We start from the raw sequence: 22,139 nt of genomic DNA, 5'->3' as shown, positions 1-22,139 counted from the left end.
TTATATGGTATTGCTTTCCCTGCTTTGGTTTCAAATATTTGTGGTAACATTTACCCAATTTCTAAATGTGTGTGGAACAAATTTTTCCTCCTGTAATTCAAAAAAAATTCTGCATACTTTTCCCAATACATATGATAAATTTTATGCTCTAAAATGATTTGGAAAAGGGTAACGTGCTAATATATTTTGTAAATAAAAGCAAAATAACAATACTTGTGTTGGATAAGGGCATTTAAAAGAAATTTTAAAAAGATTTGGTAATTTGAAATAAACTTGCACAAAATTTAAATACCAAAATATTTTATTGACCAGCACATTTAATTTGTATCATCACAAGCTTTCAACATTTCCTCACGATCACTTGTGAAGGAGTCACTGTTTACATCACTTGCTTCTAAATCACTGTAGTCCACTGTGTTGCTGTCACTTAAGCTGCATGTTTCAACACACTCAATATTTTCCAACAGTTTTTCCACTGGCAGTTTTTCACACTTTCCACATAGGCATAATTTGGCACAAACGTCACAACAAGTATGCATATTGCATTCAGCTTTCAGTTTAGTTGTGGTTCCTCTAGAAAATTACCCATTAATACTTGCCTCCTACAAGTCTCTGATTTAAACAAGGTTTTTATGTCTTTGTCCACATTTCTCAGATGATAAGAATTGTAGAGCATGATGGCAACTGATGACTGTCCATCACGCCCAACTCTTCCAATTTCCTGAACTAAATCAACAACACTATGAGGTGGACCATATAAAACAACACTTTGGCAATTTCCTATATCAATACCCATGCCTAGGGCACTTGTTGCAAACACTACTCTCTTTGTGCTGGTATTGTCACGCAAAGCATTTAAAATTGTTTTTTTGTTTTCCTCAGTTGTTTCAGAATGAAACATATCCACAAACTCGGCACAGTCAGGTAACTCATTAACAACATAGGTATACAGTTTTGCGACATCACTTATAGAGTTAGCATAAATTAAAGTCTTGGGAAATGCATGTCTTAAAGTTTCCATTCCACTGATCAGCCAATACATTCCCTCTTCAATTGTATTATTTGTTTTTGATATCACAAGTTTAATGTTACTTCTGTTTGAAGACTTTGTTATCATAATGTTTGACTCTTCACGCAAGTCCAGTACATTGGCAACACGTTTACGAATTTTTATGGTGCATGTTGCACTTAGTGCAAGTAGGGATGCTGATGGGAACATTGATCGTAATTCTCCAATATGGGGAAACCATTTCCTGAAAACAGCCCTCTCATTTTCATTTTCATCTCCTCCCCTAAAATTATAGGAAATGGATCAAAAATATGTGTATACCCTCACCCTGATTAAATATAAGCAGAGTCAGTTAACTAGATTCAGGATACTTTTGGGTTGGGGTCGAATATTTATTTCATAATAAATCGAATTAATCTTCTCTGTTATTTTTATACGGGATGTATTATGGTATTATGCCGACATATGTCTGTTCACGAGTGTCTGTCTGCATGACTTTTTACTCACTTCTCCTAAGACACCATTACATATATAAGTGATCTGGTGGTGGTATATGAAAGGGTTGACTTGTACATGTTTTAGTTGTGCACTTGGGTTTCAATAATTGTTGAAAATTTTTAAAGCACCAACATTCATCCTTTTCAAATGCTTGTAAAATATACTTAATATTTAATGTCCAAATAAAATATAAATTAATGATATTACCATGTTGCTATAGTGTGGAACTCATCAACAACTATCAAGTCAACTTTCAGTGTCTGAAACTGGGCTCTCCAGTCAGATTCGCCAACCAAAGTCTCAGGTGAGGCAAACACAATATCTATTTCTCCGGTCTTGATCTGTTCATTCACAGCTGGATCAGTACCTAGTTATGTTAAACAGAAAATATTAACATGCATATTGTCTGAAAAAAGAATTTAATCAACATTTTTTCCATGTTGACACTATTCAATTTTAATGATCTGCATCTGGAGCAGTTGGTCATGGGATAAATTCATACAATCATGTTTAGATGTGCACATTCACTTGCACTTGCAGAAAAACAAACAGCACAGCTACTTTTCCAAGTTATCAAATTGTTAAATTACATTTTGATTTTTATTTGTACAAGTTAAAAATGTTCCCAATTGTGTTTAAACTAACAATGACATGAAAGAGACAAAAACATGGCGCGAGCCTTGTTTACATAACACAGTCAGAATTGTGAGTGCTGTATCTCCCATGTACAAATGACATTCACAGTTTTGCTTATCCCATAGCATATGATAAGATATAAATAAACATTGCTTGAGTGTTGCCTATTTCAATATCCAAACACTTAGCATTTTTGAAAAGCAAACTGGTAAGCATCTATATATCATCTATAATAATGTAATTGTCTGACTCTTATTCCCCTTGACTCGCGTCTACATACCTTTAAACACAACACGTAGATTTGGAATAGCTGAAAGACGTTCCACTTGGTCCTGCATCAGTGATATCAATGGACAGCAAACCACAATTGTCTGATTATCAAAGTGTTTCTTCACTTGTTTCTGAAGGTCCTCTTCAAGTTTACTCGCAATCTTTTTCAGTTCGCGGATAAAGGGTACCAAAATTTGATATGGCAATGACTTTCCGAAGCCGGTGGGGAAAATTGCAATACAATCTTCTTTCTTCACCAATGCATTTATAATTTCTTTCTGCTCGGGCCTCAAATTGTCGATCGTGAACTGTTTACATATTTCAGAGAGACTATACTCAAATTTGGACGCCATCTTGGTTACTAAACCGAAGACTTATAAGCAAGGTGTAACGTGATTGGTTGATAGGAAATCCGACGATTGGCTGACCGACTTGTAAATCTTGCGTCATTAGAGTTCACCAGAACATGACCCCTTATAGCATTTCGCCAGATCTTCAACGAGACATGGCGAATAGAGGAGCGGATTGAAGATCTGGTTTTAATCAGATTGCATAATGTACCACCCTGTTGATGATAGTTCAGATATCTGTTACCTGAAAGCAAATTGCAAACCATCGATGCGGAGTCATGTTCAAGTTGGTAAGGAGAAAATGGCTTCCACATACTCGCTTTACATCTGCCTATCCAAATCAACCAGACATATAATATTTGCTACCTGAAGAATGTGCTACAGATAAACATTTTTACTGCATGTTGGAAGATGGCAAATTAAAACTGAAAACGGACCACAACTACATGTTCCAGATTCAAGGACAACTTGCTATTAGTGAAAAACCTTGGGTAGATTTTGTTGTATGGACAAAAAAAAAAAAGGAATATCCATTGAACGGATATCATTTAATGATGAAATGTGGAGTGAAATGCTTCCTAAACTTAAATTGTTTTACATGCTATCTTTTGTGCCAGAATTATTCTCATAGAATACCATGTACTTTAGTGGCCAACATTTGTGATTGATATCAAGTTATATCGCCAGTTGTTTCTTAAATATAGAATGGCTATTTGTGAGTTCTCTGTGAAAACTACATGAACATTTGGCATGTTCTATATATAATATAGTAGTAAATTTTCATATATTGGCATAATTCTTAAAATTCAAGTTTGGTAAACAATTTATTAAAAGGATCTTCATATTTTATTTAACACTTGTATAAATAAATGTATTGCTGAACATAATCAAGACATATAAAGAAGAACACAACAGAAATAGTACTTGCATAAAAAAAAAATGTACATCAACCATAAACACAAATTCTATAAAATGAATACAATTTTGTGAATGTTAACAAATGCAAGGTTGTGAAAAATCTCTAGTACTGTCATTAACAATTAAATTTGCATGCACATTTCTCAGCATGCGAATCCATTCTTGTTTTAGTTTGGGTTTTTTCCTCTGACATAGGTAACCGATGGAGAACAATTTTTATGCCTTCCGGGGTAACTGTTGATGATGTATTTGAACATCCTGGAACACAGCAGTATTTCCTTCCCATGCTGCAAAAATGGAAACAAATTAAACCTTCATTGCAAAAACTATCTGGGCATATTGATGTGTCATAAAACTTTGCTGAAATGGGACAAAACTGAGACTTGAAGGGGGGGGGGGGGGGGGGCATAAAGACCCTATTTTAAGTTAACACCCCCAAATTTTACCTGTACCCTAATCGACGGTAGGCCGCCTGTCAATCAAACTTTTAACAATAGATCTCAGGTGGAGTGACATTGGGAACCTAGGCCACCTGCCGTTTTGCAGACTCTAGCCATTTTTACGCCACCCTCCAACTCAAAAGCTGAATATTCCCCTAGTGTTACATGTATCATAGATAAAATGGCGCGAGGGGGGAGGGGGGTCCGACAACAGAGGAAGCCTATGATTATGTACTATTGTGGCAAAAAGTACTGTGCATTTTTCTAAGACCCTGTTACTCCCTTTCAAACTGTGCACAATAAATTGTAGGTTTTAAAAGTTTCCTAAACAGTGAAACGGCGACTGTGATTTCGCTCAACGTTGACATAATACAGTAGGGGACCCCCAGATCCCGGTGCTTAACGTAACGATTCCAGTTGAAAATATGATACACAACATCTTTTTATGTAAAATAAAATAACTATATATCGTCGCACAACACTATAAAACTAAAACATAAATACAACATTACCTGAATTGGTAGTTCCGCACGATTAATAATCTCAGTTGTTTGCTTTAATGTCGTCTACGCCTGCTTGAACTCCCCGGAACTTACGATGGAATTCTAACTATTAAAATGTTGACGGAATTATTGTATTCCGCGGGGTTGCGGAAGAGAGGCATTGCATCAAATCGATGCATTTCTTCGCCGGAAGCGCGCCCGTGGATGAGAGTTAAAATGCCAGAACCGAATCCCTGAATAATATGTTATTTATATTTTCACCACAGATTCAGTTTTGGTATCATTAACGTCTTATTCATTCTAATACATAACATGTAAGTGGAAATTGATAGTGGTACAATATACATTTATTGCATGATAGTGAGGGAGATATGAAGATTTATTCACCCAAGAAAAATCATATTCCCCGAGGGCAATGCCCGAGGGGAATATGATTTTTCTTGGGTGAATAAATCTTCATATCTCCCGATCATTTATGCAATAAATTGTTTATTATACCGAAACAAAGCAAGACCACAAAATTGCATTTGAGATTGGAGTCCGCTCATCTATACATTGTACATGTATGTAGCTGAGATTGCCCTAACGGTAACACCGCGCCTCAACGAATTAGAAGGTACAAACAGCGAAATACAGTGATATGATAACCAATTCTTGTATTCCCATTCTCCTTGAATGCTGATTTGCTTGCTTGTTTTGTATCAACCCAAACCAGGCGATTTAACTGTGTATCAGAGACCCGCATATTTTGTGCCTTACAAATTATGGAAGTAGAATGACTCGGACTTATTGTTACGTCACAATACATTTCGTTGTCTTTGACGTTAAATTTATGGAAAATGCACGAGGCTGCCCAAGCGGTAAATATTATGGTCTTGCTTTGTTTTGGTATAATAAACAATTTATTGCATGAATGTTCGGGAGATATGCAGATTTATTCACCCAAGAAAAAATCATATTCCCCTCGGGCGTTGCCCTCGGGGAATATGATTTTTCTTGGGTGAATAAATCTTCACTATCATGCAATAAATGTATAATGTGCTACACGGGCAGATGAAAACAATCGGTATTCTCGCGAGATTATACTTACTTGGGTGAAACATCACCAATAGATAATATATTTCCGGAATAATTGTTGACGTATAATACGCCATATTCAAATTCGAAAAATTAATCTTAATAAAATATTTTCTAATAGATATAGAATACCTTACATATCCAATTATATGACAAATTTTGCTAGGTATATTTGGAATGAAATTACACGGTATTTTTGATAGGCTTTATATCAGACTGCGGATAACTCCGTTTACCTGATCAGGATATAGGGCTCACGGCGGGTGTGACCGGTCAACAGGGGATGCTTACTCCTCCTAGGCAACTGATCCCACCTCTGGTGTGTCCAGGGGTCCGTGTTTGCCCAACTATCTATTTTGTATTGCTTGTAGGAGTTATGAGATTGATCACTGTTCGTTATCTTCACCTTGCATCAGAGACATGTATAAAATATATTATTTTTTTTCAATCTAGGGCTAATATTGACTAAATCATTTTCCCCCATTACAATATGCAAGAAAGTTGCCAGAAATTTTACCGAACTTCCATTTTTGTTGCACATAAGAATCTTAAGAGCATCAGACACATAGCGTGTTTTTTTTAGAAGGGAAAAGGGGGGGGGGGTTAGCAGAGAATAACTTGCGATCGTCTACAATTCTTGACTATCAAACGAAAATAAAAAAGGGACAAAAAAAATCCATAACAGATGTTCTCTATTCCAAACTTCAACAGCATACATGTAAAGAAGGGGACGGATTCGTCCTACAATGCAATGTAAGGGGGAGGGGGCGTTGTCAGCCAGAATATCATAATATGCAAGGGATGATAATTTACTATGCATGTGAATATATATATATTATTACTACAGTAACTTGATCCGAAGAGTCGGATCACGTCGAGTTGACAGGCGCGGATCATCAGATCACACGAGACGCGAAGCGTCGAGTTTGATCTGATGATCCGCGCCAATCGTAACTACTCGGCTAATTCCGTAACCGCAAATGAACATCGTATGTGGATCGACGCCATCAGAGTTGGTTGTTACGTATACATAAACGTAACTTTGACGTCACAATCGTACGTTACACTATGAAATGTGAACTTTCAAATGCATCTAAGATATTATACACATCTAAGGTATTGTACCACTATCAATTTCCACTTACATGTTATGTATTAGAGTGAATAAGACGTTAATGATACCAAAACTGAATCTGTGGTGAAAATATAAATAACATATTATTCAGGGATTCGGTTCTGGCCTTTTAACTCTCATCCACGGGCGCGCTTCCGGCGAAGAAATGCATCGATTTGATGCAATTCTTGCGCCGATCCACGTCCGAGTCTTCTTACCGGTTACGGAAAAAGACGAGCGCGTGATCCGATTGGATCCGCGCCTGTCAACGAAACGTGATCCAACTCTTCGGATCAAGTTAATGTAGTAATATTATATACCCCCTATGCATTTTAAATCCACATTTATATGATACTAAATGTAATCCAAATTATCAAAAATACAGACATACAGTGAAATTATGTTTTGTGTGCAGTTTTGTTTGTGACGCGGCCAATATTTTAAGCAAAAAAAAAACAAAAAAAACAGGTTGCGTTGATGCATTGTGACGTCATTGTGACGGCATCAGTTTCAGAGGATACTGATACGGAATCAGAAAACCACAGTGTGGTGATTTGGAAAACCGGATCACACGCTGTGAAATCCACAGTATCAACAAACGATACATTGATGGGTATATAATAAAACGGAAAATCAACTTTATCAAAATTAAAAGTGTCCCGTCTCTGATTTAAAGCGCCTGAGCGTAAAGGATATCAAATTGGAATGGGACGGTAGTAAAACGGCATCTGTACACGTACACTACCCACACTTCGCCTGTCTGTGCACTATGCAAGCACTAGTGTTTGCACAGCTTTATAAGACACATAAAAGACTGCATGGAAGATAATGGCAGGGATGTCACTAAGAATTAACAAGCTCCACTTTTAATTTGGTGCCTTTGTGCATCAAATAAAGTATTTCTCATCTCCCACAAAATCTTTAAAAAGGAACACTTTAACAAGAGATGGGATATGTTCCTAATTATTCATGGAAATAATTGTCATTAACACTGTATTTTTTCAGCCCCTTAACTGGCCCTGTGAAATGCAGAACCACACAACCTCTATCCTTACCCTTGGTGACTAAGTACACAGACTTTTGAATAGCAGTTGACCTTTGTTGTTCACTACAACAGTCTTTTTGAAGACCACCAATTCTTTTAACACAACTTTTAAGAAATGCATTAAAATGGGAAAGTCTAATAGATTGAAACACACAAGAGTCAGTGTACTATAATCATGATTTTATGTTTGTTTATAAGGAACTCTTTGAGAGAAATTAAAAATATTTTTAATATTTATGATCAAGATTCCTTATAGCCAATATTCTTTCAAGCTAAACAAGGTTATTATGATGTGCATTGAAGATAGTTATTCTTAAAGGGGCATTAGCTGTCATTTTGATACCAAAAATTGAATTAAATGAAAATTGCTCCATATCATACATGTATATTTCAGTAATAACACAAGTATTTAATTATTTCAAACACCTTTTAACCTCAAAACAGGCACATGAATGTGTATGAATATCACATGAATTTAGATCGGTAAAGTTGGCTACTAGTAACCAGCTACTAGTAACTGGCTACTTAAGAAAAGTTGGCTACTAGTAGCCAGCTACTTGAACCAGGAAAAGTTAGCTACTAGTAGCCAGTTACTAGTAGCCAGCTACTAAAAGTAAGAAAAGTTAGCTACTCGTAGCCAGCTACTACAAAATATAAAAGTTATAATTACTGATAGCTCGCTACCAGATAAAGGTTAATGCGTTTGAAAATTATTATCTATCAGATTTATTTCTAAAGAGGACGAGGAGTCGTATGATATTTCATGCTCAATTATCCCCAGTTACATAATGTTGCAATGCAAAATACGAATAAACTTTTTCAACTGAGCGTTTACTTTAAAAGTGATACGGATTGAATTCAGACCTTCAATCATTTGATATATCATCCATTTTGAGATATCTGCTACTTTTACAATTTGATTCGAGTTACCCTGAAATTTCAACATAAGTGTGAATACCGCAAAAAACTTTATGTTTGTATTAGATATCTGACGAATTTACGACTATACATATGGCAAGAAGTGATAGATGGTGTTTTGGTACGCCACGAATATTCAGATATCGCTCTTTAGGAAATCAGTTACTTATACATTTTGGTTATCGGTACAATGAAAATTTCAAGATCCGTGTGAATACCATAAGGAATTCCGTGTTTATATCATATATTTAACTAACTTACAATGATACGTATGGCGAGTAGTGATATTGGGTATCGTGATATGTCATCAATTTTCAGATATCACGCTTAAGGAAGTCAGCTACATATACCTTTTGATGGCAGGTAAACTGAAATTTCAAGTTTTTCGCAAATATCTTAAGGAACTCTGAGTTTGTATTAGATATCTGACTAATTTACAATTATCAAAGTGAAGACGAGTGATATTAGGTATCTTGATATGCCAACAATTTTCGGATATCATACTTAACGAAGTCAGCTACTTATACCTTTTGATTCCAGCTAACCTGAAATTTCAAGTTTTTCATAAATATCTTAAAGAACTCCTTGTTTGCATTAGATACCTGACTAATTTACAACTATCCATGTGAAGTGGAATGGTATTAGGTATCTTGATATGCCATCAATTTTCAGATATCACGCTTAAGGAAGTCAGCTACATATACCTTTTGATGGCAGGTAAACTGAAATTTCAAGTTTTCTACCAATATTTTAAGGAACTCCTTGTTTGTATTAGATATCTGACTAATTTACAATTATCAAAGTGAAGAAGAGTGATATTTGGTATCTTGACATGCCATAAGTTTCCAGATATCACCTTAAGGAAGTCAGCTACTTATACCTTTTGATTCCTGGTAACCTGAATTTTCAAGTTTTTCATAAATATCTTAAAGAACTCCTTGTTTGTATTAGATATCTGACTAATTTACAACTATCCATGTGAAGTGGAGTGGTATTAGGTATCTTGATATGCCATCAATTTTCAAATATCACGCTTAAGGAAGTCAGCTACTTATACCTTTTGATTCAAGGTAACATGAAATTTCAAGTTTTCTACCAATATTTTAAGGAACTCCTTGTTTGTGTTAGATATCTGACTAATTTACAATTATCAAAGTGAAGAAGGGTGATATTAGGTATCTTGACATGCCATAAGTTTCCAGATATCACGCTTAAGGAAGTCAGCTACTTATACCTTTTGATTCCTGGTAACCTGAATTTTCAAGTTTTTCATAAATATCTTAAAGAACTCTGTGTTTGTATTAGATATCTGACTAGTTAACAACTATCCATGTGAAGTGAAGTGGTACTAGGTATCTTGATATGCCATCAATTTTCAGATATCACCCTTAAGGAAGTCAGCTACTTATACCTTTTGATTCCAGCTAACCTGAAATTTTAAGTTTATCTTAAATATCTTAAAGAACTCCTTGTTTGTATTAGATATCTGACTAATTTACAACTATCCATGTGAAGTGGAGTGATATTAGGTATCTTGATATACCATGAATTTCCAGATAGATATGTTAGATATCTGACTAATTTATATTTGCCGATATTACAGGGCTTTAAAAGAAGTGTCTTGATATGCAATCAATTTTCAAATATCACGTTCCACGAAGTCAGCTACTTATATCTTTTGATTCCAGACATCCTGAAATTTAAAGTGTGTTGTATATAGCTTAAGGAACTCTGTGTTTCTGTTAGATATCTCACTAGTAAACTACTATCCACGTGAAGAGGTATGATAATAGGTATCAAGATAACTAATATCACTCCTCTTCACGTGGATGGTTGTAAGTTAGTCAGATATCTAATACAAATGCAGAGTTCCTCAAGATATTTACGGAAAACTTCAAATTTCAGTTTACTTAGAACCAAAAAGTATAAGTAGCTGACTTCCTTAAGGGTGATATCTGAAAATTAATTGTATATCAAGATACCTAATATCGCTCCTCTTCATGTGGATAGTTGTAAGTTAGTCAGATATCTAATACAAAAGCAGAATTACTTAAAATATTTACGAAAAAGTTGAAATTTCAGGTGTCGAGTAATCAAAAGGTATAAGTAGCTGACTTTCTAAAGAGTGATATATGAAAATTGATGGCATATCAAGATCCCTAATATCACTCCTCTTCACGTGGATAGTTTGAACTAAGTCAGATATCGAATACAAACGCAGAGTTCCGTAAGATACTAACGAAAAACTTGAAATTTTAGGTTACTTGCAATCAAAAGGTATAAGTAGCTGACTTCCTTAAGCGTGATATCTCAAAAGTGATGGCATATCAAGATACCTAATATAACTCTTTGTCATATGTGCACTGGTATATTAATACGATATCTAATACAAACACAGACTTCCTTAGACTATTTGCTAAAACCTTTAAATTTTATCCTTCTTGGAATCAAAAGGTATAAGTAGCTGATTTCCTTAAGTGCGATATCTGAAAATTGGTGGCATATTAAGATACTTAATCTCACTCCTTGTCGTATGTAAGATGGTAAATTAATGAGATTTATAATACAAAGACAGAGTTCCTTAAGATATTTGCGAAAAGCCTGAAATTTTAGGCTACACGGAATAAAAAGGTATAAGTAGCTGAATTCCTTTTGGTTGATATCTGAAAATTGATGGCATATCAAGATACCTAATATTCCTCTTCACATGGATATTTGTAAATTAGTCAGATATCTAATACAAACACAGAGTTCCTTAAGATATTTATGAAAAACTTTAATTTTCAAGTTACCTGCAATCAAAAGGTATAAGTGTTTGACTTCCTTAAGGGTGATATCTGAAAATTGATGGCATATCAAGATAACTAGTACCACTCCACTTCACATGGATAGTTGTTACATGTAACTAGTCAGATATCTAATAAAACACAGATTTCTTTAAGATATTTATGAAAAACTTGAAATTTCAGGTTACCACGAATCAAAAGGTATAAGTAGCTGACTTCCTTAAGCGTGATATCGAAAAATTGATGGCATATCAAGATACCTAATATCAGATTTTGTCATATGTGCATTGGTAAATTAACCAGATATTTACAACAAAGACGGAGTTCCTTAAAATATTTTCTAAAAACTTTAATTTTCAGGTTACCTGCAATCAAAAGTTATAAGTAGCTGACTTCTTTAAGGGTGATATCTGAAAATTGATGGCATATCAAGATACCTAGTACCACTCCACTTCATATGAATAGTCGTAAACTAGTCAGATATCTAATAAAAACACAGATTTCTTTAAGATATTTATGAAAAACTTGAAATTTCAGGTTACCAGGAATCAAAAGGTATAAGTAGCTGACTTCCTTAAGGGTTATATCTGAAAATTGATGGCATATCAAGATACCTAATACCATTCCACTTCACATGGATAGTTGTAAATTAGTCAGATATCTAATACAAACTCAAAGTTCTTTAAGATATTTATGAAAAACTTGACATTTCAGGTTACCTGGAATTAAAAGGTAAAAGTAGCTGACTTCGTTAAGTATGATATCCGAAAATTGTTGGCATATCAAGATACCTAATATCATACTTCTTCACGTAGATAGTTGTAAATTAGTCAGATATCTAATACAAATACAAAGTTCTTTAAGATATTAATGAAAAACTTGAAATTTCAGGTTACCACGAATAAAAAGGTATAAGTAGCTGACTTCCTTAAGCGTGATATCTAAAAATTGATGGCATATCAAGATACCTAATATCAGATTTTGTCATATGTGCATTGGTAAATTAACCAGATATTTACAACAAAGAAGGAGTTCCTTAAAATATTTTCTAAAAACTTTAATTTTCAAGTTACCTGCAATCAAAAGGTATAAGTAGCTGACTTCTTTAAGGGTGATATCTGAAAATTGATGGCATATCAAGATACCTAGTACCACTCCACTTCATATGAATAGTCGTAAACTAGTCAGATATCTAATAAAAACACAGATTTCTTTAAGATATTTATGAAAAACTTGAAATTTCAGGTTACCAGGAATCAAAAGGTATAAGTAGCTGACTTCCTTAAGGGTGATATCTGGAAACTTATGGCATGTCAAGATATCTAATATCACTCTTCTTTACTTTGATAATTGTAAATTAGTCAAATATCTAATAGAAACTCAGAATTCCTTAAAAGATTGGTAGAAAACTTGAAATTTCATGTTACTTGCAATCAAAAGGTATAAGTAGCTGATTTCCTTAAGGGTTATATCTGAAAATTGATGGCATATCAAGATACCTAGTACCACTCCACTTCACATGGATAGTCGTAAACTAGTCAGATATCTAATAAAAACACAGATTTCTTTAAGATATTTATGAAAAACTTGAAATTTCAGGTTACCAGGAATCAAAAGGTATAAGTAGCTGACTTCCTTAAGGGTGATATCTGGAAACTTATGGCATGTCAAGATATCTAATATCACTCTTCTTTACTTTGATAATTGTAAATTAGTCAAATATCTAATAGAAACTCAGAATTCCTTAAAAGATTGGTAGAAAACTTGAAATTTCATGTTACTTGCAATCAAAAGGTATAAGTAGCTGATTTCCTTAAGGGTTATATCTGAAAATTGATGGCATATCAAGACACCTAATACCATTCCACTTCACATGGATAGGTGTAAATTAGTCAGATATCTAATACAAACTCAAAGTTCTTTAAGATATTTATGAAAAACTTGACATTTCAGGTTACCTGCAATTTAAAGGTAAAAGTAGCTGACTTCTTTAAGTATGATATCCGAAAATTGTTCACATATCAAGATACCTAATATCATACTTCTTCACGTAGATAGTTGTAAATTAGTCAGATATCTAATACTAATACAGAGTTCTTTAAGATATTAATGAAAAACTTGAAATTTCAGGTTACCACGAATAAAAAGGTATAAGTAGCTGACTTCCTTAAGCGTGATATCGAAAAATTGATGGCATATCAAGATACCTAATATCAGATTTTGTCATATGTACATTGGTAAATTAACCAGATATTTACAACAAAGACGGAGTTCCTTAAAATATTTTCTAAAAACTTTAATTTTCAGGTTACCTGCAATCAAAAGTTATAAGTAGCTGACTTCTTTAAGGGTGATATCTGAAAATTGATGGCATATCAAGATACCTAGTACCACTCCACTTCACATGGATAGTCGTAAACTAGTCAGATATCTAATAAAAACACAGATTTCTTTAAGATATTTATGAAAAACTTGAAATTTCAGGTTACCAGGAATCAAAAGGTATAAGTAGCTGACTTCGTTAAGTATGATATCCGAAAATTGTTGGCATATCAAGATACCTAATATCACTCGTCTTCACTTTGATAATTGTAAATTAGTCAGGTATCTAATACAAATACAGAGTTCTTTAAGATATATTGAAAAACTTGAAATTTCAGGATACCAGGAATCAAAAGGTATAAGTAGCTGACTTCGTTAAGTATGATATCCGAAAATTGTTGGAATATCAAGATACCTAATATCACACCTCTTCACGTGGGTAGTTGTTAACTAGTCAAATATCTAATACAAATACAGAGTTCCTTAGGATATTTGCGAAAAACTTGAAATTTCAGTTTACCTGCCATCAAAAGGTATATGTAGCTGACTTCCTTAAGCGCGATATCTGAAAATTGATGACATATCACGATACCAAATATCACTACTCGCCATACGAATCGTTGTAAGTTAGTTTAATATATGATATAAACACGGAGTTCCCTATGGTATTCACACGGATTTTGAAATTTCATTGAAATTTCATTATCAAAATGTATAAGTAACTGATTTTCTAAAGAGCGATATCTGAAAATTCGTGGCGTACCAACACACCATCTATCACTTCTTGCCATATGTATAGTCGTAAATTCGTCAGATATCTAATACAAACATAAAGTCAAACATAAAGTTTCTTACGGTATTCACACTTATGGTGAAATTTCAGGGTAACTCGAATCAAATTGTAAAAGTAGCAGAGATCTCAAAATGGATGGTATATCAAATTATTGAAGGTCTGAATTCAATCCGTATCACTTTTAAAGTAAACGCTCAGTTGAAAAAGTTTATTCGTATTTTGCATTGCAACGTTATGTAATTGGGGATAATTGAGCATGAAATTTCATACGACTCCTCGTCCTCTTTAGAAATAAATCTGATAAATAATAATTTTCAAACTCATTAACCTTTATCTAGCAGCGAGCTGTCAGTAATTTTAACTTTTATATTTTGTAGTAGCTGGCTACGAGTAGCTAACTTTTCTTACTTTTAGTAGCTGGCTACTAGTAACTGGCTACTAGTAGCTAACTTTTCCTGGTTCAAGTAGCTGGCTACTAGTAGCCAACTTTTCTCTTTTTAAGTAACCAGTTACTAGTAGCTGGTTACTAGTAACCAACTTTACCGATCTCATGAATTTTGGTAATTAAATAATTATTGTCTTGCAAGACAATAATTCTTCCTTATGTATTTCTGTACACTAAAAGTGACAATCTATCGTCGTTTTATTAGGTTTCTCTTGTTTTTGTACAAAATAAATGTTTTTATTTGGCATTAATATATATTCCTATGCCATTGAGAGATTTTGAATAAAAAGGTTGCCATCACTTTCACAGCTAATGCCCCTTTGACAAACTACATAGCATATCATAATTAACTTGCTGTTAATGACTATGTAACTCTTAAATTAAGTGAAGGGAATTTGATACCACAGTGCAGAATATTATATTGTAAAATGTACAATTGTGTAGCCTTGAAATTTATTAAACATAATAATAATATGATTTCAAAAAGTGTATTAATCAGTAATTGACAGGATCACTTATAATATTCATAAATGTATTTTAACATAATGCATTTAGTACTACTGTGTGCTGGATTATTTTTCAACCCCATGTAAATCATGAATTACATTCAAGGGCAACAGCTCTTCTAGACACATATTCTGTTCTGAACACATGTTCTTCCATAGTCATAAGATATACATCATCATTTAAACTAACATGTGCCTACCATAGGAAATAATTTCACACATATATCACATTCCATTGTGAAAATGTACATGGACTCCATAGTTTAGATATCGTATGTCTAAAAATATGTTCATTTGAGATATTAATATTAAGTGCAATGTCAGCTACAGTATGAGTTGAGGATTTTTTGAAGTTTTTCATAGTAAAATCATGATGGTATGTAAATTTATCCAAATACATAAGGGTCTTAGTGCAGTTTCCCGCACATCCAATCATTTTCCTGGTCATCCTATCTCCAACAATCTAGACATTACTTAGTTCTCTCCATGCCAAAACACATGGGGCCGAGACTCTCTCCAATCCACTCTGTTCTATTGCTACCATCTTGATCTCATTCCAGTTTCTCTATTCTGCAATCTTTCTTTCTTTCTGTTTCTACTGTTCTCTCCAGGTTGTTTTTGGTCTCTTAAATGCCCTCTTCCCTTCTGGTGTCCAACCTAACACCATCTCACTGTCATTGTCACCTCCCCTCCATAGCACGTGTCCTATATAATTCCATCACCGTCTCCTCGATCAGCTCATTGTTCATTGCATTCATGTCAGCCCTGTCTGCCACTTCCATGTTTTTCATCATTTTCTGCTACTTTATCCCTAGTATCCTCTGCAAGCATATGATCTGGTAAGCAACTATTGACTTCCCACCTAGTCACCTTCAAAAACATGGACATGCAAACTTTCTGAAAAAATTAATGCAAATATACCCCATGATAAATTTTAAATACATGCATCTTAAACAGTACAAAAGGCCAAAGAGCCACATCGCTCACCGAAGTCACCTCGGCCCAGCCATTGTACAGCTGTTGTGATTTTAAAAAGATTTCAATCTTTATTCCCATGAAAAATGTTGATCCCATATTGTGGCCCCCAGCCTACATGAGCCCCAAAGGATCACAACATTACTGAAAATGAATTCACGTAACATAGAAATGCCTCAACACCAATATGATTGACATGATCTTGCTGTTCTGGATAAGATCAAGGTCACAAGACAATTGATCATGGTATGATACAAAAGATCTTGCCATATAAGAAATCTATGCAAAATATGAAAGCTCTATCTTAAATAGTTGAGATATTGAATAGGTCATATTTTTATCAAAAGTAGGTAAAACGTCCAGGTCAAAGTCGCAAGATCAAACAGCGTTGCATCACATGAAAGAACTTTTTGTAAAGAATGTATATACAAAATATAAAAGTCCTAGCTTAAATAGTTCAAGAGATATTTTTTAAAAAGATTTTTTCTATATACTTGTATGCAAAACCTTTATCCTCTATTGTGGCCCACCCTACCCTTGGGGCCATGATTTTAACAAAATTGAATCTGCACTATGTCAGAGAGCCGTCATGTAAATTTGAACTTTCCTGGCCCAGTGGTTCTTGTGGAGATTTTTAAATGACACCCCCCCCCCCCCAATTTTTTTTTTTTTTTTTTTTTTTTTACATTTTTGTGATTATTTCCCCTTTGAAGACATTATGGCCTTTCATTTCAACAAACTTGAATCCCCTTAACCCATGGATGATCTACGCCAAGTTTGGTTGAATTTGGCCCAGTGGTTCTGGAGAAGATGAAAATGTGAAAAGTTTACAGACAGACAGCAGATAAAAGGTGATTAATATAGCTCACTTGAGCTTTCAGTTCAGCCAGGTGAGCTAACAATATATCTTTTAAGAGGTTTCAGCATATATTTATCTTTCGTTAATAAAAACTTCTTACTCTGTCCCTTTTCTTTTCAGTGGAATGAAATCTGGGTTGTAAGATGTTAGTTACATTTTTATCCATTCTTCAGCTTTCTGGAAATGTAATTTTGGAGTTTTAGGCAGGCTTTGTTTCCTGAAATAAACTTTAATTAAAAAAAAATGTTTATAATTTCTGACTTTATTTTGAACTACATGTATTTGGAATAAGTAAATACTTGTAATGTTCAAGGGACATTATATGGAACGAGTGTGGGACTTTAATATCATTTATATGTATATACTAGCTGTTACCTTCCCATTGCATGTGTCATGGAAGGATGGTTGTATAGGACATCATCTGCTGATTCACAATGGCCTTTCTTGATTTTCCTTGGTATTAACGTAGTTCCACACTGCTGTGACGTCATAGGATTTTGCAAAGTCAATGATATAATGACAGGAACATAAATTTTGTGGGAGCCTTTTTCAATAGTTATTATAAAAAAACCTTGTTAGCCATAAAATATTTCAAAAGTCTTAATTATATTTGAAAAGTCAATGATATGTTTCAAAATATTGAATCCAAGGACAATAACTCTGTTTTCATTAAATTATTTATCAAGTCCATTATGCGATAGATTTCCTTTATTTTTGACAAACATTTTATCAAGGTGAAAAGGAATCATTATCTGTGTCTTTTCATGAAATTACTTACGATTTTAATACCGAGTGATTTTGAATAGCTCAACTGTATAGTGCCAGACACTTCGGTTTTTTATGGGGGTATACATACTCTGGAAGCTATAGATTTGAAATTATTAAGGAAAGGTATAGATTTTTTTTCATAAATAACTATAACAGATGTACATCTACTAATATAATTAATGTTTATGCTTGCATAAACAAAGTTTGTGTCAGCACACAGCCCCGGAACTTACAATTCCACCGTCCCGGTTTTACATAAATTCTGTCTCCTGATTGGTCAATATAAATAGTCGTCTATTGTTTTAGCGTCACTTGACCTTTGTTCATGTTATTATTTACCTCGTGTTTTTCTGGAAGTGTGCTATCTTACTATTGGCTGTATTACGTGATATAAGGTGTTCTGACATTCCTTAAACTCAAGTGATACGCTCTGTAACTGGATATTTTATCGTGTGCTACTAATTGTGACAGTGCAGTGCTTTAGGACATGGCCGAGAGACGCGGCCGGTCCCGCCCATAGGGCAAGTACACGTACATTCGACTCGACTATTCCACAGAACTGGACTCTTACAAAACTGAAAGTGGAATTGAAAACTATTGGAATATCGGTTCCATCATCTATGGACAGGAACAATACACTTAAATTGTATCTGGAGAATACCAACACAAGAAACCGTTCAGTGAATAGCCTCGATCCAAACAGGCACATTGATACCATAACGGCCATAGCAAACCCTACAATAATTTCAAACTGTCCTAATAGTGCCAACGATGAATTTGACAACAGTCGACCATTCACAGTCACCGAAGCACTCAGAAACACCGGGGACGCCAATCTGCGTAGTGATAACAGTACTTCCACCCAGCAGTTTTCCAATATGGCGGCTCCCGAGCCCGACAACATCCAGGCTACTCCACAGTCTCTTCAAAAGAATCTAGAGACCCTCCAGAAGACCGTTTCCGAACTGGTAAAAAAGGATCACGAAGAGAAGTCCTACACTTTAGAAACGGCAAGAGGTAGTTCAACTACCGCAGTGGGAAGCGGATTCACAGGAACGGACATTACGTTAGGTGGGTCTTTACGCACTACGCAATTCGGTGTTTCTGCTGAATGCCTACCTCAAATAGATATTGTATCAGATTCTCTCAAACGAAAAATCTGGGAAGGCAGGGACGTAAACTTAGCTAGTCTACTTATCCCTAAATACGAAGTAAACAAATCCGTGCCAGAGATTGCCATGGGCCTCAATGTCTTGGAGTCCGTGGATCCACGCCTCCACAAATCCCTGACTATTAGCGAGTTTATAACTGCTTTTGGCAAATACAAAAGGATTATGTGTACAAGATTTCCCGAAAGGAGAGTGGAGCTGGATAGATACGAAGGGAATATCGCAGAAATTTCTAATGTGTATGGCCAAAAATTCTACGACTACCATACACAGTTTTCAGCTAGAGCAGCCGCTGCCCTACATGATCTAAATATAAAGGTTGATTGGTCCATCAAGGATAATGCGCTTCTGAGCATGGTCATGGGAAATGCCAGAGTTTCAGCTTGCAATCTGTGCAACTCCACATCACATTCAGGCTCATTCTGTCCCCTGTTACGAATCAAACCAACCCAATACCAGATGCTAAAAAACACTCAATCTATCAACTCCGCCAAAGAAGACAAGTATGGTAGACCCCGAAAAATGCATAATGGTACCGAAATTTGTAACAATTTCAATGCTGGGAAATGCGGCAGGAAGAACTGCATTTTTTCGCATGTGTGCTATGTGTGCAAGGCAAGCGATCACGGAGGCCACTCATGCGAGGAGTCCATGAGAAAAGGCAAGTGACTAGATAACACAAAACCGGCTACCCTTCCATCTTCTGTTTCAACCCCAGTCAACGTCGACCGCCTAGAATTAGAATTAAAATTACATCCAGACTCTAACTTCGTGAAATATCTATGTGACGGCCTTCGCCACGGTTTCGATACTATGATTAACAATACTGATATTCCAAGCAAAGAATGCCGGAATCTTCTGTCAGCTATTTCCAATCCCCATATAGTAGACGACCTTCTCAACAAAGAGGTGGAGAAAGGATTCTTACAAGGACCATTCGACACGCCCCCATTTACAAAATATAGAGTGAGTCCCATTGGAGTTAGTTTCAAAAAATATTCAAATAAAGGACGTCTGATAATGGACCTATCAGCCCCTCACTCAGAAGCTTCAGATCCCAGCATAAATTCTCTCATCGATAAAGAAAAATGTTCACTTTCATGTGTTACAACTGATGACGCCATAAAAATAATTCAGAAACTAGGTTTGGAAACCACCATGTGTAAAACAGACATATCTGATGCTTTCAAGTTAATACCAATTTCACCATCTCAGTGGCACTTGTTTCTTCTTAAATGGAAAGGTCTATATTATTTCTACACAAAACTCGCTTTCGGCTGTAGATCTAGCCCCAGAATATTTGACTGCCTCGCCCAAGCTATTTGTTGGATAGCCACCCACAACTACGGCATCAAGCATATTTTACACCTGTTGGACGACTTTATCACCTTCGAGGAGCCAGAGAAGTGTGGAGAAAGAAACATGGCCCTACTCATGCTCATCTTTAAGAGGCTAAACATACCTATAGCCAAACACAAGACAGAAGGTCCAGACACCACCATTACCTTCCTCGGCATCACATTAGACTCTGTTAAGATGGAAGCACGACTGCCTCCTGAGAAAATCTCCAGAATCATATCGTTCCTTGACGAATTTCTCCAAAAGAAATCTTGTACCAAAAGAGAGCTTCTACAAATTTTGGGCCATCTTAGTTTTGCGAGTAGAGTCATAGTTCCAGGGCGCTCCTTCGTGTCACAACTCATTACACTGTCCACATCAGTTAAACAACTCCATTTCCACGTCACCTTAAACAAAGGCTCCAGAGAGGACATGAACATGTGGTTAATCTTCCTCAAACAATGGAATGGCATATCTATGTTCTACAACCAAATAGAAGTTAGCTCCGATGCCCTGCAACTCTATACAGATGCTTCAGGAACCCTTGGTTATGGGGGGTTCTTTCAAGGACGCTGGTTCTCAGAATCCTGGCCATTGCCCTTGCAACGTACATGCAAGGACAGTGATGAACTCTCTATAGCATTTCGTGAACTTTACCCGATCGTTGTGGCGGCACTGCTGTGGGGTCACTCGTGGAGGAAACAACGCATTGTCTTCTCCTGCGATAATCAAGGCACCGTGGCTATCATCAACAAAGGCCGTTCTAAATGCCCAAAAATCATGGCACTCGTTCGTCGTCTAACACTATGTGCAGCTAACAATAATTTCGTTTTCAAAAGCAAATATTTTGAAGGCCACAAAAATGTTATTGCTGACTGTCTGTCTCGATTACAGATTCCCAAGTTCCGACAGCTGGTCCCAGCTGCCAACAAGAAGTCCTGCACCGTTCCAGGATACAAGGAAGTTCTGAAAGACTTGACAGTATTGTAGACAACCTCCTCGATGCGGCTATAGCTCCCAGGACTAAACAGTCATATATAACAGGATTCCAAGCCTACACCCGATTTCTGCTCATGTGCAATATCATTCCACAGACACGCTTACCTGACGTTCCAGTGTCACAGGACTTATTATTGTATTTCGTTGCTCATTGTTACTCTAGATTAGAACTTAGTCATGCCACAATCAAGTTGTATATATGTGGCATACGTTTTCATTGTATAAAACATAACATCATGTATCCTAATGTTAATGAAATGCCTAGGCTATTCGCTGCTCTTAATGGGGTTAAACGAAGCCAAATAAGGCCAAAAAATCTGCGACAACCTGTCACTTTTGCTGTCCTCAAAAAACTGTGTACTTTTTTGCAACAATCCAATCAATGTACCGCATTCAACAAT

General features: G+C 35.5%; 2 protein-coding genes and 1 long non-coding RNA gene across 3 annotated transcripts; 1 reads left to right on the top strand and 2 right to left on the bottom strand.

Moving 5' to 3' along the window:
- Positions 1-283: 283 nt before the first annotated feature.
- Positions 284-2,802, bottom strand: LOC125646541 (ATP-dependent DNA helicase RecQ-like). The gene is made up of 3 exons (XM_048872889.2): positions 2,424-2,802; positions 1,715-1,874; positions 284-1,292 (listed from the first exon to the last, which is right to left on the bottom strand). Exons 1-3 carry the CDS (start codon positions 2,764-2,766, stop codon positions 554-556), a joined length of 1,242 nt encoding a protein of 413 aa, XP_048728846.2. The 5' UTR covers positions 2,767-2,802; the 3' UTR covers positions 284-553.
- Positions 2,803-3,574: 772 nt separating this feature from the next.
- Positions 3,575-4,781, bottom strand: LOC130046762 (uncharacterized). Its single transcript, XR_008795764.1, has 2 exons — positions 4,634-4,781; positions 3,575-3,968 (listed from the first exon to the last, which is right to left on the bottom strand). It is a non-coding gene; the product is annotated as an uncharacterized LOC130046762 (long non-coding RNA).
- Positions 4,782-20,214: 15,433 nt separating this feature from the next.
- LOC125647147 (uncharacterized) lies at positions 20,215-21,729 on the top strand. The gene has a single exon (XM_048873832.2). It carries the CDS (start codon positions 20,215-20,217, stop codon positions 21,727-21,729), a length of 1,515 nt encoding a protein of 504 aa, XP_048729789.2.
- Positions 21,730-22,139: the final 410 nt, after the last annotated feature.

The sequence above is a fragment of the Ostrea edulis genome, chromosome 6 (genome assembly GCF_947568905.1).
Source record: "Ostrea edulis chromosome 6, xbOstEdul1.1, whole genome shotgun sequence".
NCBI classification, from domain to species: Eukaryota; Metazoa; Mollusca; class Bivalvia; order Ostreida; family Ostreidae; genus Ostrea; species Ostrea edulis.
Note: the sequence above shows the minus strand (reverse complement) of the source record. Positions and strands in the feature narration are given on the sequence as shown.

Bases quoted from the DNA above. Each gene is read 5' to 3' on its own strand.
- LOC125646541 (XM_048872889.2), bottom strand. From the start codon at position 2,766: ATGGCGTCCAAATTTGAGTATAGTCTCTCTGAAATATGTAAACAGTTC. The intron at 1,875-2,423 runs GTATGTAGACGC...TAACATAACTAG, and splicing joins TCTACGTGTTGTGTTTAAAG to GTACTGATCCAGCTGTGAAT. The intron at 1,293-1,714 runs GTAATATCATTA...CTATAATTTTAG, and splicing joins TTCCACACTATAGCAACATG to GGGAGGAGATGAAAATGAAA.
- LOC125647147 (XM_048873832.2), top strand. From the start codon at position 20,215: ATGATTAACAATACTGATATTCCAAGCAAAGAATGCCGGAATCTTCTG.